General features: G+C 43.8%; 1 protein-coding gene across 3 annotated transcripts in view; it reads left to right on the top strand.

The window, feature by feature from the left end:
• The window catches only part of PRKCQ (protein kinase C theta), a 55,414-nt gene extending 38,706 nt beyond the window's left edge, over nt 1-16,708 (top strand). For all 3 annotated transcript variants that reach the window (XM_066182671.1, XM_066182672.1, XM_066182673.1), the window contains 6 exons: nt 4,546-4,637; nt 6,134-6,196; nt 9,735-9,873; nt 12,617-12,805; nt 13,351-13,479; nt 14,139-16,708. In XM_066182671.1, the coding sequence (XP_066038768.1) occupies nt 4,546-4,637; nt 6,134-6,196; nt 9,735-9,873; nt 12,617-12,805; nt 13,351-13,479; nt 14,139-14,294 (768 nt within the window). In that variant the 3' untranslated portion in view covers nt 14,295-16,708. The remainder of the gene's footprint in view (nt 1-4,545; nt 4,638-6,133; nt 6,197-9,734; nt 9,874-12,616; nt 12,806-13,350; nt 13,480-14,138) is intronic.
• The last annotated feature ends 796 nt before the right edge of the window (nt 16,709-17,504 follow it).

Genomic DNA, 17,504 nt, shown 5'->3' with positions numbered 1-17,504 from the left:
CAAGTCTGCACCTTTATCTCTGCAAATGTATCTTGTTTATGTGTATAAAAATATTCCTATGCTTTGTACTAAGCAGATGGGCACACCACGCTGAGCATCTCAAATGAGCAGCTGAACACGCAGCTAGAAATGCTGACAGTGTAAGGATTAGAACAAGGAATAAACAGAGAGAGCAGGGACTGGAGTGGATCGTTGGGCAGCTGTAAGAAATGCTGCCATCTCCAGAAGATAGGCTGATATTACACAAGGAGGGGGGGGGGGGGGGGGGGGGGGAAGTCTTTAAACCAGAGAACAGAATTATAGCTTGGATTGCTCTGGTGTAAATTCCAGTGCAGGTGAGCACCTGTAGTCACCTCCTAGCGAGGAGTAACCCTGTGTTAGCTGTTCCTCATGACTGTAGACACAGTGAGGACTGCATTTTCCTCTTTCCCACTGGATTGGGATGCTCTGGTGGGATTGCAGCACTGAGTGATGTGATGGAAAAGGTTTGAGAGGCTCTTGGCTACCAACTGTCCCATGAAATAAAATAGATCCAAAGTGTGGATCAGCACCCAGACTGTGCTGAACTGCATGAAAAAGATGAGACTAGAATCAGCTGCAGGAGTTGCATCATTTCCAGCCTTTCTCTTGGCCAGGAACAGCCTAATTCAATGGGAATGCAGCAGGATTAGGTCACTTAATCTGGAGCCTTCTCCATTTGGAGACATTTCTTAGGGTAACTGCTCTAAACACAGGTAAAAATGCTCTGTCCTGCAGCATTAATTATTCTGACATTCATCCTCCTGGAAGCCCTGGGAAGAATAAATTTTTCTCCCCAGTAAATGGTGTTAAATTGTGTATTTGTATGTATGCAAGTGCTTTCAAAATGCAAAGAAAACAAAATCTGAAAATCTCTGCAGAAAAGTGTTCTGGAGGGCTTCCAGCTGGTTAAAGGATTTTAAGAGCCTGCTAAAGGATGTACCTTCAAAAGATCAATTTAAATGCTGCCTGCTTTATACTCATTGTTTATAAAGTTGAAAGCATCTCTGATAGTGACTATTCATTCTCACAGCAGTCGCAGCAGAGCAGGAGCAGGTTGGTTTAACTCCATCCCTGCCATGTCCTGGAGAGGCAGAAGGAGCAGGTGGCTCTGTGGGGTGGAGCTCAGCTCAGCACAGGCCGTGAGGGATTGAAAGGGCAGGAAATTGAGTTCTTGCAGTAATCCAGGCTTTCAGCACCTGGCAGGACTGGCTCGGCTGGAGAGCAGTGTTATTTTGTGTGCAGGAACTGTGTTATTTTGTGCAGGACACAGCTGCCGTGTCTGTGTTGTACAGCCTCGTGTTGTAGGGTTCTGTATGCTGTAGGAGCAGCTCTTCACCATCCCACGGAAGGGTTTGTCCTGTCCCCAGTGCTGCAATGGAGAAATCCCCTGGAAGATGGTCTACAAGTAGGGACTGGCTGATACATGGATATTCTTAAGGCAACTGGTGTCAAATAGATCAGGAATTGTTTGGAACAACGCTCCCAGGCACATGGTGTGATTCTCAGGGATGTCCTGTGCAGGGCCAGGAGTTGGACTTTGATGATCCTTGATGGTCCCTTCCAACTCAGAATTTCTATGATTTTATAACTACCCTGGTGCAGTGTCCATCCCTGCGTGCAGTAAGTGCCTTCCCAGTCCTCCTTGAGCTCTGTGGCTGTAAAAGATGGCCCTGAGGTCTGCCAAGAGATGAGATTTTTTTCTGTTCTGTTGTGTGAGCCAAGAACTGTGACCAAAAGTTTGGCTTGAGTATTTTATACCCAGGGATGCTCCCTCAGGTGGTCAGCAAGTTGTCACCTGCAGGGCAGAGAGGCAGGGCACTCTTTCCAAGTCTCCTGCAGAGCTGTGTGGATCTCACCACTGAGGAACAACATTCCTGCTTGTTTGCTCAACATCCAAAGGCAGGACCATTGCAGGGGATATGGGCTCGGAGAATCAGAGAATGGTTTGGGTTAGAAAGGACCTTTAAAGGCCATCTACTCCAAATGCCCTGCAGTGAGCAGGGACATTTTCAACCAGATAATACCCCCTTAGCCTCCCCTTGCCTGCTCCAAGTGCTGGCAGACTCCAGAGCCTCTCAGTTAACTTTCAGGAGCCCACAGTTAACTTTCCCAGGACAAGAGGAAGTAAAGCTGGAGCCTGTCTGCAAGAACGTCCTCTGTGCCACTCTGACCCTTTGACCTCTAGCACTCTCTTGATTTTTCAGTGGTTTCAAGAATGGGTTTTGCCATTTCCCATATTTAATGTGTTCTGTGGCTCTGTAGATCTCAGACCTAGGAAGCTGACTCCAGTAAGCTGTTGCACTTTGCCCTTCTTGGTTACACCTCACCACTCATAATGACATAGGGCTGATCTCAACCAGTTCTCCATGAGCTGTTCTGGACATCTGCACTTCTTAAGAAGCAGGGAGAACTTCCAAGTCCCAGAGCAGGAAAGTCAGAGTGATCCCGTCTGGAATCCCCAGTTTCAGAGTCCCTGGGTTTGGTTAAACAGGAACATCAGATAGTTGTTCAAGTCCATGAACAAGCAGAGAGTGACGGCTCATTCTGCTGGATAAACATGGATTTTAACTTGCAGTTAGAGATGTGTGATAAGATGTAGCCAAAAGCAGCGGACTTTACCGGGGAACTGAGGGGTTTTCTCCTTCCCAGCCCACTATAGCTGAGTCTGGCCCATTTCAAAAACCTATGAGGTTTTTTCAGTCCCAGCAGGGCACATGTGACGGCTGGTGTGTTGTTGGCTAAACCCCATCACCTCCCTGTGTACCTTCCCAAAGAGCATCTGTTCAAGTATTTTCCTGAATGGACTCCTGAGCTCATGTTGCTTCCAAGATTTATGCATTTCTTCACTAAATTTCCCACCTTTCTTTGGCCTTTTTAGTTGCTGGAACTCATTTACCTGCACAGCCCCCTGCAGATGCAAAAAAAACCCGAAAACCTGCACCCATTTGGTTAAGTGATGGAATTTGTATTCTTTCCCCAGGAGGCCAGATCTGGCTTTGAGCTTGTTGGATGACAGGTGGGGTTTCCAGTGAGTCCATTTAAATAAGAGTGCTGTAATTAAGAGGATCTGGCTAAAGAAATTGCACAAATTAGAGCAGACAGCTGTTGTTTGAAAGGAACAAGCACTTTTGTGGTTTTTTAACATAGCCAGCTCTTGGCTTGCTTCCAGAGATACTTACATTAGATCTTATGGATAAAAACCTTCCACTGTTAAAAATATAAGTGAAAATAACTCTATTTCCCTCCCAGAAAAAAATGTAATGGGCAATAGGCAACACAAGGAAGATACTCATAAACTTTATAGCATAGCCTAGAGACGGCTGACTTCAGGTGTGTACAGAACAGAGAGGCTTTTGAGGGGAAAAAAATACTGCATCCATTTTGTTTTATTCCTGCATTTATGCACAAAATGTGAGATTGCCAAAACAGAAGTTTACACTGGGACCATAACTCAGTGTGCAGATCCTTTTCCTCCAGAAAAAGGTGTCCTTTCTGCTTTGTAGAGACAATTCAGCATGGAGGGGATCAATCTAAAGCACCCTCTGCAGGGTTCTGATGGGGAGGTTTTGGCTGATGAAGCTGTGAGATGATCAGTGTCATGTACATGAGTAACCTGGTCTAGTGGGAAGTGTCCCTGCCCATGGCAGGGGGTTGGAACTTCAGGGGTCTTTAAAGTCTCTTCCAACCCAAACCATTCTGTGATTCCATGATTCTGTATCAAGGATTGGAAAAAAACCCTCAGTGATCAGTTCTGCTCATTATATATAGAGAGATTCCATCATTTCTATGTACCAGGAGGAGAGTTTTTCACTGCCCTGGTCCAACAGCTGATGGTTGCATGCAACTGGGGACAAGAACTCGACTTTTTCCAGGCTTCTCTGACACACAAGTGCTCAATGGGTATCTAGAAATATGATTAATTCATTACTTTTCCTGCCACCAAGCTACATAGAGCAGTTCTCATGCTTAACATTAAGCATGTGCTTAGAACAAACTTCTGTGTCTGGTTGGTGTCTCTGATAACTTGAAAAAGTCAGACCCAGGTGCCTCCACAGAAGCTGTGCAGGAATGCAGGTGACACCAGCTTGAAGTCACAGCACTGGATGGATAATGCACTGGGATGGGAACCAGAAGAGAGTTGCAAGTGATTTTTGCCTTTTCCACTAGTCCCCTGAGAAGCCTGTCCTTCTGTCCTTCTGCTATACAGAGACTGTAAAGTTACTGACCCCTTTCTGTGAGCCTGGACCTCTGCTGGTAAAAATCCACAGCCCCAGCTGGTTATAAAGTGGCTTTGCAGTGTTTGCTAATGGCATTTATAGAAATCAGAGCAGGGAGTGTGAGTCTGGCCTTAGGGAACCAAGAGGAGAAATGAGGAATCTAAAAAAGAAGCTGCTTTCTTTTGAAAACTCTCACAGTAATACTTTCCTTCCTCTTTCTGAGCGATTTGGGTTTTTTTTGTTTAAAACATTTAAACGTTTACCTCGCTCTTTACCACCCTTTATTTATTCTTGTCTCCTTCTCTAGGAAAACCTCTTTTTTGTGATGGAATACCTCAATGGAGGAGACCTTATGTTCCATATCCAGAGCTGCCATAAATTCGACCTTCCCAGAGCAACGTAAGATGTTTATCATTGCCTTTGGGCCTGCAGGGTGCACTTGAGAGAGGAGCAAACTGGGGGCTTGATTTTATTCCCAACTCTGCTGCTGCCCTGCAGAGGAAATCTTGGGCAGATTATTTGACCTCTCTTCACCTTGCCCAGCTGCCAAGTGGGGATGATGTTAGTGCTGGAAGCTGAATTCCTCTCTATCCCAGCTGTCTCCAAACTCAACAAAACCATACAGGCCTTCCTCCCAGCTCAGTGAAGGACTTGGAGGGAGTCACTTCCCATCTTTTCCCTCTCAGAGAAGACTTTTAGACTCCATCCACACAGTTGGTTTCACTCAGACATGACCTTGCTTCTTTAGAACACTCTTTGGCCACGCTGCACGACCTGCTGAAGCTGAGGTTCCCAGCCCAGTGGTCAGAGGTGAAGCTGTTGTTTTTTAGAAGTAATGGGATTTTCCCTTTTTTCCCCTTTAAAGTTCAAGGGGGTGGGGTGAAAACCTATCAAAAGCACAAAAGGTAAATTTAAACAAAAAAATTAATATAGCAGCCAAGAATTAAAAATGTATTTAGCTTTGATTAAAGTAAATAGAAGAATTAGAATAAATGAAAGGTGCTTTTGATCCTTCTGCAAGCAAAAGGTAATTCGAAAGTCAATATTGAAACCACTATAGGAATTACTTTTATTTAATAATTTAATAATAAAAAACCCACACCATCATTTAAATCAGTGTCTGATGATTTTTTCCAAATGCATTTGAATGTCCAGAATTAAGGGCCAATTCATTGAAGGCTGAGGGAGCAGAGCTGTGCCACACTGGAGGGGGATATGATCCTCTGGTTTCATTCCCTTTTGGGACAGCACTTTCATTCTTCACACTGATGCTGCCTCTTTGCAGCAGGATGTGATGGTGTCCTTTGGGTAAAAATGTGCTGAGAACAACTACTTAAGCTCAAAAGAGTTCCAGACAAAGGCCACCAACCTGCTGGATAGCCCATATTATGGATAAGCTTTCAAAATCAGAAAGATAATTTCTTCACTGAAAGTGTGATCAGTCGTTGGAACAGGTTGTCCAGGGAAGTGGTGGAGTCACTGTCCCTATAAGTGTTCAAGAAATGTGGATGTGGCACTTGGGGACATGGTTCAGTGGTTTTCACAGTGGTGGGTTAATGGTTGGACTTGATGCTAGACAGGTTTTCCAGCCTAAATAATTCCAGAATTCCAGGATTCTTTGAAAGCAGGTCATAAATCTGGGCAGGGAAAAGGGCAGTTTGGCAATCCAGAGAGTCTGTCTATGCTCCCCATCCCAGATTCCCACCTGCTTTTGGGAATCTCACGTCACCCATCAGCAAAACACAGTCACCCCAAGCCTTCTGGAGACACTCCAAACCTTCTGGGAACCTAATGAAACATTGGTTCTTGTGGAGAAAAGGTTTCCATCCTTTTGGGTTCTAGTTGAAAAAGCCTTTGGGAAGCTCCTGTTCTAACCTGTGCCTTCTGTCATTTAGGTTTTATGCTGCTGAAATCATTTGTGGGCTCCAGTTCCTCCATTCCAAGGGCATAATATACAGGTAATTTTACTCCTTAGTGTAGTTCATATGCCAAATGCTAAACCTTTTCTGCTTTTCCCTGCAAGCACCAATGGCAACAGAGAGGTTGTTTCTTGGCTGTACTTAGTGGCCCTGCATTTCTCTGCAGATTTCCATTTTACAGAGTTTGGGTGTTTTATTTAGAAGAGAGAGTGCAGAAAAGGCAGTTTTGATCCTTCTTTCAGAACCCAGTCCTATTTCAGTTAACATTAAAACAAACCCTTGGGTGCATTTACACAGAGTTATTCACACAGCACCCAGTGTAGGCACCTTGTTTAAGCTTTCAACAAATCAAGGTATATTAAGGTCATCAGACACAAGAAATTTGATACATCTGTTGTGCTGGTTACCTTGGGACACTGGCAGCAAGCTCAACTCAAGTAACAAAAGCAGGGAGACAGTGATACACCTTAATTTTGGGTTAATTTTGTGCACAATGGGGAGATGGGATTCATCTGACCATGATGAATTTGAGTGGTCTGTTAAGCTCTTCTTGCAGTAAACAGAGAGCAGAGGGCATTTTTACGTTCATCAAATGAACATAAAAAATGTTTGTTAAAATGTGTATGGGAAGTGCCCAGTTCTACCAGAAATTAGGCCAGAGTCTGATTTCCCATGGCCAATAGAGGAAATGATTTTCTGGGGAGCTCTGGTTAAGCTCAACTTCATGGCAAAATTCAGTTACTACATTGCAGCCTTCTTTAAAAGCAGAAAACAAATAACTTGTCACAAATAAATGAGGAAGCTCCCTACAGCAACGATGTTTGCTGAATCCAAAATTAGCTTATTTCAGTGTTTGTCATGTAGTGTGAACATTAGAGCAAATGCTGAAAGTGGATGACTTGCTCACAATCCATTCTCCCTTTAAAACACAAGCTTTGATTCTTATTAGTACTCATGTGGGAGCCATTTATAGTCTTTATTGACCGATAATGGTGATTGCATAAACATGAGATCAATATCACTGGCATTAAGCTAAGATGATCTCTGGGGCCTCAGCAACTTTTCTGGCTCTAATTATTATTCTCCGTGAGTGAAAGGAAACATTTTCTGAAGTGCCCAAATCACTTGGCCATGTCTGTTAATTTTAGTCAGTCTTCTCAGAAAATTCAATTAAAAATATCTGCAGGACATGGTGACTTTATGGCAGGACTGCTAATGGTAGTGTTTTATTTATAATTCACATTTTTACTTGGAATCACTGTGCCAGTGCTGTGTTGGGGTTTGGGACCCATTTCCTCCTGAAAGAAGAGGGGTGTTTAATCTGGAGCCTTGGGAATTGGGGAGAAATTGGAACATCTGGGCACTGGGTAGCATGTGGATAGGAAGAAATATCTCATTCCTCAGAGCTGGTGACATTGCTTTGGGTATCAAGCGTTGAGAGAAAAGGTCTAACCAGTCCTACTCTCTTTTCCCTTTTTCACTGAAGACAATGACAACAAGGTCAGCTGAGAACACAGAGTCATCAGTATCTCTGTCATAGCAAACTCAGCACTTAGGAAAGTGAATAGAAATAATTTTTGAAACTACGTCTCTTGCGATGTCGTAAGAATAATGAATCCAGCTGTTCTGTCTCATGCACCCACGTTTGGAAACATTGCCTTAAACTTTAACGAACGAGCCGAGACATTTTTTGGCAGAAACTCCAGTCCCAGAAGCCAATGAGTTTGAGACTCATCAAAATAATGAAAGCAAACTGTAGCTGATGGGTTTTTTTGTTTTTGCTTCGATCTACTGGATGAATAAAAGCAGTGCAGGCAGCGTGAGATTGATCTCAACATTGTAACTAAAATAAGTCATTCCAGCTGGAAATTGTGACAACATGAGTGTCTGCCACTTGGAAGGCAAACGTCTTGGTTCTCTCTGTATTTCTCTTTGATTGATGACTCCCATTTTGTCTTGGGCCATATTCTTACAGCGAACAATCGCCCCATGACAACGATTTAGTGTATAAACACCACAATGTCCCCCACCCTGATGAGGACCTGGCCCAAGCAAGACTGGGAGCTTTGCACAGAGGGAGGCTGAAGAATCGTCTTCCCTGCAATTGCAGGCCATCATCCCAGGAGCATCAAGGATTAGAAATTGCCTTCTTTGAGGAATATATCTGAAAAAAGCCCCCGCATTGTGAAGCAGTTGTCGGGGAGGGTGTCCATGCAGTAGCCTCATGGTTAGGCCTCTTGCCTGAGGTGTGGAAAATCACGGATTCACAGAGGGGTTTGGGGTGCAAGGAACCTTAAAGATCACCTAGTTCCAGTCCCCTCGCCATGGGCAGGGATGCCATCCACTGGATCAGGCTCCATCCAACTTGGCCTTTTGGCCAAAATATGTGTAGGCCGTGAATTAGCGTGAAAAAAACCAGTTACACCCTCAGCTGTAAGCAAATGTGTCTGGGTGCTTTGGGAGCCCTGAGAAGGAGCAGTGATTTTTAGCACAAACCAGGCAGTGCAGGAATGTGTGTGCTCATGGACCAGGTGACCCAAATTCTACCCACATCCCTGGTTAAATGCAGCATCACTGATCCAAACATTTTACCCAGGTCATTATCTCAAATAAAAAAATCTTTAGGTAAGATTTAAGAAAATTAACATAGAAACTTTACCCGCCTTCTTTTTTTTCTGCCTTTTTCTTTTCTTCCTTACAAGCTTTTCTCTCCTTTCAGTGTTACTTCCCACTTGAGGACCATGTTGTTCTCCACCAATGGTCATGATTCATCAGATGGTTCTATTTCCTTCTATATGCATTTCTGTTTTCTTCATCTCTCTGGGCTCTTTGCTTCCCAGAGTAGCTCAGACCTTGTAAACTCAGACAACAGCCTGGCAGCTGAGTGTGAAAGGCTTTGTAAATCCCGGGGTTCAGATGGTGCGGCCCAGCAGTGGTGAGGGCTCTGCTGATGCCTGGGATTACTCTGACCCTCTGTGGGGGTCTTTGCCTCTTGTGACATTTGTAGAGCCTGCACTACCAGGGATATCTGGCAGCAGCTTCAGAGAGAATATTGAGATCCCCAGGGGAGGAGAGAGTGAGAACTACTTGCTCTCGTTCTCCAGGCTGTGTTGGGGCAGAAGCATCAGCTGGCACAAAGCCCTTCTTAGATTCACTGTTCTGCATCCTTGAAAGAAACAGCTTTTAGAAGATGTCTTGGGTGATGTGATCTCTGGAATGTTCAAGGCCAGGCTGGATGTGGCTTGGAGCAACCTGGTCTAGTGGAAGGCGTCCCTGCCCATGGCAGGGGATTGGAGCTGGGTAGTCTTTAAGGTCCCTTCCAGGTCAAATCATTCTGTGATTACATGACTCTGTGTCTTCTCCAGCAGATAAATCAGTGCTGAGACAAGAGAAGTGCAGAAGAGGCGTGCTGAAGCCCAAGAGAGCAGTTTCCTCATTTATCCCTCAGCGTTCCTTTGTATTTCCAGCATGTAGGCACTACATAGAGGCAGAGAACAAGTGTAGCGAGTGTAACCTGCTTAAATAACTTGTGTGCTTTCCACTTTGAAGAACGGGGTTTTCTTCTCTTTCTCCACAGAGACTTGAAGCTGGACAATGTCCTCCTGGACAATGAGGGGCACATCAAAATTGCTGACTTTGGGATGTGCAAGGAGAACATGTTTGGAGATGCAAAGACAAGCACTTTCTGTGGGACTCCTGACTATATTGCCCCTGAGGTAGGTGTGGGGTACAGGGGGGGTCAGCAAATGCTGTGGGACAGGAAATGTCTTAAGGTCTGACTGCTGTGCAGTGGTGGAGGTGGCAAATGGTAATAACCTGGTTTGGAGCAGTTCCAGGCCAGAAACTGGATTTCAGTGTGGCTCAGGGTCTGTGTTGCTGTTTGGCATTGTTTATTTTTGTGGCTAATTCATTTTTTGATGCAAGTGGAGCTTGGCTTAAACCAAGAAAGAGAATACTTGATGGAAATTCTTTTTAGGCCATGGTAGAAGAAACTCCAAGAGGTCCCGCAATTGAGGGACAGACACAGCATGAGGAATGCTGACAGTGCCCTTTCCCTTATTTCTTTCCATTTTTACCCAGACAGAAATTTGTTCTTTTTTTTTTTTTCTTTTTTTTTTTTTTTTTTCCCCTTAGAAAATTTAGTTGTTTTGTACTAAATCCGTCCAGAAAAGAGAAAGTTTCCTTAACCTGGTGACTTCACACAATGATAAATCTTACTATGGAGAGGCTTTGACTAATTAGGTGGCCAAAGAAAATATTTTTTAGCTCAGAGAGAAACCTACAAGTCATCCATGCATCATGTCTGACATTGATCTGAAATCCATTTATTTACCTTTCAAGAACCCATTTCGTAATTTTAGTGTTTTCATGATGGATATTGGTACTTTCCAAAGAGCTGTCAAAGCTTTTAGGGATTTTTTTTCCCTCTACTATAATTCATTGGTCCCTCACTGTGCACTGAGGGCTCGATTCTGGCTGAGGTTACACCACTGCTGGCTCAAGGGTCTCTTGGAATCAATTGGATTTCTATTGCCTAAGAAAGGGTGCAAGTGTGCTCTGCAATCAAGCTGCAATTGTCTTTTATTCCACTTCAGTATGCTTTTATTTATGAAAAAGAAAAAAAACTATTTTTTGCTCCTAAAAAAAAGATAGCCAAGTGTTGATCCATTTATCTGTGATTTTATTTTACAGAAAGGAGAAAAACTGAAATAGCTCAGAGTTTTATTTCTGCACTGTGTTTATTTTAGGGATTCAACGAGTGCATATAAAACATTTTACCTCTAAATGGAAAGCACTTCTAGAGTTTATGGATCATCTCTTCTGCCACAGGCAGGAGCACTGGACTCTGTCAGTATTTCACTGCAGCTGCTACCACTGAAATTTGTTACAGACCCAGCACCTTGGCCACAGCCATGCAAATAAGGAAATAAGGGGTGGTTTGGGACAGTAGATAAGCAATTTCTTTTCATTTCAAAAAATACCTGACAGAAAAAGAAAAGAAAAAAAAAAGAAAAAACAAAACAAACAAACAAAACAAAACAAAACACACCAAAAAAAAAAAAAAAAAAAAAAAAAAAAAACCAGCCTGCAATTAAATTGCTGAGTTTATTTTTTTCCTGGAGAATTTCAAACAAAATAAACCTTTTTCTTTCTGACTGTAATAAAACACTTCCATTTCAATTTCCAGGTACTTTGGACTTTAAAAGATAAAGTCTTATGAAAATAATTTCTCTTTTCAGAGGGAAAGGTTGGGATGATTTAATTTGTAAGTGATAAAAAAATATATATTAAGGGGTCTTGCTGATTTTTTTTTCTGTCTCTGAGTGGAACTCATTGTATACATTACATCATATAGTCAAATCTGGTTTTTGGCCTTTTGGTATCTCCTCTTTTGGAGACAGATGTAGTATAGAGCATCTCATTGCAACCAAGATGTGGGTTTGAGGGTAAAGATTGTGCCTCAAAATTAAATTTTCCCCTCTACAGCTCTAAAATTCTGATAAGAATCCTACACACCACAGTCATTATATGAACCTTTAGATATCTGCAATGTAAAAATCTATGTGTGGCTCTTTGAGAACCAAAGGAGACAAACAGGAATTGTATTTTACAGCAGGTAGATACTTATATGGATGTTTAAAATTGGGCAAATTCCCTTCCTTAGCTATAAAAGGAGACAGTGATATCTGGTTCAGCTCTAGATATCTCCACAACAGATATATAAAGGCAGCTGAGATCAATTTTGCTTGTCCAGAGAGGAAGTTTGAGAACTTGGTGTTGGTCCTTTAGACCCTGGGGAGGGTGTCACTCCAGCTGGATGTCACTTTATAGGTAACACTGAAAGGCACAAACCAAGGGACTGACTGAGGACAAATTCCCATCCCTCCATCTAAAACCCAGTTGGTCCCAAGAGGACAGATCAGCAACCCCTTCCATGTTTTTCCCGGGGAAGATTTTGCTGGGATAGTCACACCATTTTAAGTGACTGATAGTCCTAAAGTACCTTTATGCTGCCACATTTGTAATTCTAAAACTCAGCCTGTGTCACTGGAATCAATCCCAAAATGCTAATACCTGACCATTTGTCTTCTTGGACTTCACAAGCCTGATTTGAACCCTTGGAGAGAAGGCTGAAGACGACTTGTCTCATCTTTTATATTTGAGATCTCTCTGGTAGCCAAGGATTTGTTCAAGTAACTTAGGAGTTGCATGCTGTCTCTTTGTCTGTAGTGCCAGGGACTGTTTTGGCACTCAGGTGTGGCTGTGCCTCGTTGCTCCAGGAGCCACAGACCCTGCACCACTGGCAGATTTCTGGCTCCTGCTGCAGACATGGGGAAGCACCCCTGATAGCCCACTCTGCAGAGCAGCTGTTGCAAGGTCTGGCCACCCTCCTAAAGTCGAAAAACATGTCATATCAAACATTTAACTTCTGTCTTTATGGCTCCTCTTCCTGGGCAGATACTGCTGGGGCAGAAATACAACACCTCTGTTGACTGGTGGTCCTTTGGTGTCCTCCTGTATGAGATGCTCATTGGCCAGTCCCCTTTCCATGGCCAAGATGAAGAGGAGCTTTTCCAGTCCATCCGTATGGATAACCCCTTCTACCCTCGCTGGCTAGACAAGGATGCAAAGGACATTTTGGTGAAGGTAAGGATCACCACCCATTGAATGAAAGTCTTTATGCCAGAATTATTGTCTTCAATTTGTTTCTCTTCAGCTTCAGTTGTAGGGAGGAACAGATTTAGTTTAGACACTGTCCTTCCTGTGGGCATGAAACCACACCTCTGCCATAAGGAGATTTGTGTGTCTTCTCCTGATTTGTGATGGTGGCTCCTCACAGACACCAGCAGAGATGTTTCTTTGCAGAGCAATCCCTAAGGTGCAAGGCTCGTTAACTCCTGGAAAAAAAAATACTTCAAACTAAGGGTTACATCAGACTGAGATGTTGAACATCTCTTTTTGGGGTACATGCTGGCATCTTTCTGCCCAAACAGCCTGTACTGTTTAAAGGATTAAAGGTAGTAATCCTCTTTACACCAATCAGTAAACTTCCTTGTTTAGGAAAAAGAATCCCAACATTTTCTCCATTATGGCCTCTTCTCATTGCACTGATTCTGGATAATTACACATTCCACCCTGCTTTGTGCCTGTATTATCATCAGAGGATTTAACCTATGGAATCAACATTCCAGCTTTTTGTAAGAGAGCCTGAGAGGAGACTGGGTGCGAGAGGGAACATCCGCCAGCACGCCTTTTTCCGGGAAATCAACTGGGAAGCTTTGGAAGAGAGAAGGATGGAGCCTCCTTTCAAACCAAGAGTGGTAAGGATGGATCTTCTTTCAGTTCCACCCATTTCAGGTCCTCTAAACTGTGCATTTCTACTGGTTGCCTGACCTGATCCTCACAATACTGCTTTGTGCTGGCTGCAAGCCTGGGTCTGGCACGCCCACACCATAAATTACTCATCTCTTTCTCAGTTTCTGCAGCAGGGTAACGCCTTCCCTTCACCACATAACTGCAGCCCATTCTGAAATTATTACCTTTCATTGCACTGCAGAAGGTAAAACAGTTCAGGAACCAGGTGTTTGGCTAAATCACAATAATTCTGACTATTAATAACAGTCTCATTAAATTATTACAGTTCTATTAATAATAATAATAGAACTTAATTTGACAAGCACATCATACTTTCATTTTACAGTCTTCCACAACTGTTATACAATTGGTGAGTTCAGTCTGCCATGTTAAAAAGCTGTAACAACCCTGCCTGGCAGAATTCCTGGATCACAGGCTTAGTGCCTCCTTTATAATATTTATATTTACTCCTTATATTTACTTATATTTACTCTTTTATATTTACTGGCTCCCAGCTAAAGGTTGAAGTGAGCCCAAAGGAAGCAGCCTGATAGGATCGGTACCATGGTAATAAAGATCTGACTGTTAGTGGTTTGACATCAGTTTTTTTTTCCTTTTCTTGAAGAAATCTCCGAGTGACTGTAGCAACTTCGACAAGGAATTCCTAAATGAAAAACCCAGACTGTCCTGTGCTGACAGAGCACTGATTAACAGCATGGACCAAAATATGTTCAGCAACTTCTCTTTTGTGAACCCTAAAATGGAAAAAATATTTTCCTGAGACCTGCCTTACTGAAGGAATTCTCTGTAATGATTTGAGTAGCACTTTGTCAACTGAAGACTGTGCATGGTTATTTTTATCAAGAGCCCTCCATAAAGAAACAATTCAGTGAAATTTTGTACCATGCCTGGAGGCTTCTGACTTATTCCAGTCCACAGCAGATGCCAGCCCACTCTTCAATGATGATAAAGTTTCTTTGTGGTATGTTTTGGTCTCACGTCTCCCTCTTCTCAATGTTCTTGTAGTTGAGAGCATCTGAAAATGAGGGGACGCCAAAACCTGTTCCCCACTATTTACACACAGCCAACAGGTTTCTCTGTAAGGAAAAATAAGTTTATTTGAGATTCTGGTGATGCCAGTGCCCATTTCTGCTACTCTGACCCAGACCCACCTTCTTCTGAAGGAAGAGTGGTTGGTTCAAGACCTGAGGGTATCAGTGAAGACTCAGGTTGGATGCTTTATAACCTTCACTTGTACATGTGCAGAATTGCCAAAGTGTGCACAGCTTTGAAGAAGAAATTTGCTCCACACACCCTTCAAAAATGCTGTTCACAGGTGCTAGGACTCAATTTTTCTCCATGGGACAAAGTGATTTTTTCAGGTGCCCATTCCACCATCTGCACATCTCAGTGGATTGCTACCAAAGGAAATGCCAAGATCAGTACAGAAAACCAGGTTTACTAAGGAAGGAGGGTGCCTGAGCAGGAAGGATGGGAAGTTGCAGAATGCTTCGAGAACCCTGTTCTAAAGCTTTAAGTGTCTTCTCACACACCAGACTCAGGGCAAGATCTAGATGGGGTTTTCTGATGTTTTAACCTAAAACCACATGAGAAAAATGCAACATGTTTCCTCAAACGATTGTTTAAGAATTGTAAAAGTGGCCTTCCAAGTCACAGAATTGGGGTATTTCACTTGAAAGTTACTAACTGGTCCTGCAAAGGCTGATTTACTTTCTATTTCTCTAAATGGTGTCCCAGCTCTTTGGCACAGGTCAACGAGCTCCACAGGATTGTCACAGGGCAGGAGGCACATCAGGTGAGGGTGGCCCTTACTTCCACCTTGTGACCTTTTGCTGTGTGTTCTATCCCTTTGCAGTCTGTGGGAATGTAGGTGGGTTTCAAAAAAAAAAAAAAAAAAAGTCTTTTCTGTGATCCTTTCATCATGGGATCCTTTTAAACAAAGGTGCACTGTTTTCTGAGGTTGGAGATTTGTGAAACCATCCAGTTACTGCTTGTCACTGAGATACCCATTAAAAGCTGGGTCAAAATCAAGCCAGAGCCTAAAAAGAAGATTTTGTAACAACTTAAGCATAGGCAGTCACTCAAGTTGGTGTTGAGATCTATCTGAAGAACATACATTTGAAGCTTTGTTGCATCAACCTCCAGTCCATGGAGATGGAAAGCTGTAGAGGATAAGTTATCCCAAAATCAGGTTCCCTTCAGAGGTGCCTTCCTGGTTCTGCTGGTCCAGGCTGTCAATTTGGACCTCTCAACAGGATGAATGCAGCTTGCAGGCAGTGCTGGGATATCACTGGCAGGGAATGCAGGCACAGAATCCAGCAGGAGCAAAGGCTGAAGTGCCTGAAGTCAACAAGAAGAGCAGAACACCCTGAGAAGGGTTTCAGTCCAGTGACTCTGTTGAAATCCTTGTTTGTGCTGTATGAAATGCAGGAGGGGGCATCAGTGCTCGCCGTTTGTGGAGCTGGTCATCATGTTTAATCACAGTGGTTAGCATGAATTTTTTAAATGCCAGTGCTGTTTGTACAGTTTAATAAAATGTTGTGTATAATTGGGAAATGGGCATTGAAGTGATTAAATAGGGGCAAAAAACAGAGGTGCTTAAAAAACCATTAAAATGGCTCTGTGCTGTCTGGGGAACATTCCCCAGGGGAATTTCGACACAGAAGCAGCAAGCACTTGAACAACTGTAACTACTCCACAGGGTAATATCTAAACCAAGGCTTTGGTGCTGTTCAAAGGTATCCAGGAAGTGAGTGAAATGTTCCTTTTTCTGTTCTGAATGGGTCTAATATCTCAGAGGGGTTGCCGAGGAGATGTGCAGAGGTCGTTGTTAACAGAGGGTGACTTAGGCCATCTTCCTTTGGCACCCAAATGAGGCTGGGTCAGCCAAGTGCTGTGAGGGCCTGAGTGTGTCCATGACTCTGACAGAGTCTGGCCAGCCTGATCCAGACTAGAGCTTGCATTTCCAAGTGTTTGAAGACTGGCAACATCCCTGAAGGACTGTTAGGGATGTTCTCTGCCGCGGCACAGCAGTTTGGTCTTGACACCCATGCAGGGACAACCCAAGAGCAGAGACTAAGGAAGGAGGGTGCTGGTTCACCTCTTGTGATTAAATCACTGAAGAGAAACAGGTTTTAACACCTCTCTAATCAGCAGGAAGGCTCTCTGCACTCCAGCTGTGGTCCCATAGAACCACAAGTAACCATGACTTGTGGAGGAACTCGTTGAGTAACTGCTAGAGCAGGCACAGCATTAGGATTCGTGTGAAGCTTTTGATGCAAACCACAAGAAGCACCACCTGCTTCTCTCTGCAAGGCACCTTCAGCTTGAAAACCCAATGAAGCCATTGAGGATGGGGGCAGGGAGATGGGGTGAGGTGGGTACGAGCCACCACAAACGTGCTCACTGTGTGTCCCAGCTGTGCCTGTGGGGTGTGAAGAGTGACGTGGGAAGCAGCAAATGCTTTCCTGTGGTGACAGTGATTGAGAGATAACAGCCAGGGAGGGCTGAGAGCCAAACACCCACGCAGAAATGAGCAGGAGCCCAGGTACCACAGAGATGCGCCTTTGCCTTAGCTGAACCTGGCACCTCCATTCCCATCTTATTTCTCTTTCTTTCTCTCCCCTCCTCTGTAAAATGTTCATTTGATGGCATAGTAGATGGGGCTTGACAGGTTTGGCTGTTCATTTGCCAAAGGCTCAATCCTGTTCTGGAGCCCCATGGGATCACAGCACTACTGCAGGACCAGCAAACATCAGGGTCCGACCTCCAGCACCACCTGCTTCAACTCAAGATTTGGGAGTCTCCAGCACCCAAGTGCTCCTTCCTCAGTCTTGCTGCCTCACTTGATGGATGTATGAATTCCTACTTGTTGGCGTCCACCAAATCAGGATGAGTGGGAGTCACCTGTAAATGACAAGCCCTGATTTCAGCACTCCTGCAAAGGCTTCCAGGAGATGGGTTGTTCTCA

Source organism: Chamaea fasciata, unplaced genomic scaffold (assembly GCF_029207755.1).
Source record: "Chamaea fasciata isolate MVZ Bird 193981 ecotype frontalis unplaced genomic scaffold, bChaFas1.0.hap1 SCAF_5, whole genome shotgun sequence".
Lineage (NCBI taxonomy): Eukaryota > Metazoa > Chordata > Aves > Passeriformes > Sylviidae > Chamaea > Chamaea fasciata.
This window is presented reverse-complemented; position numbering and strand designations above follow the sequence as displayed.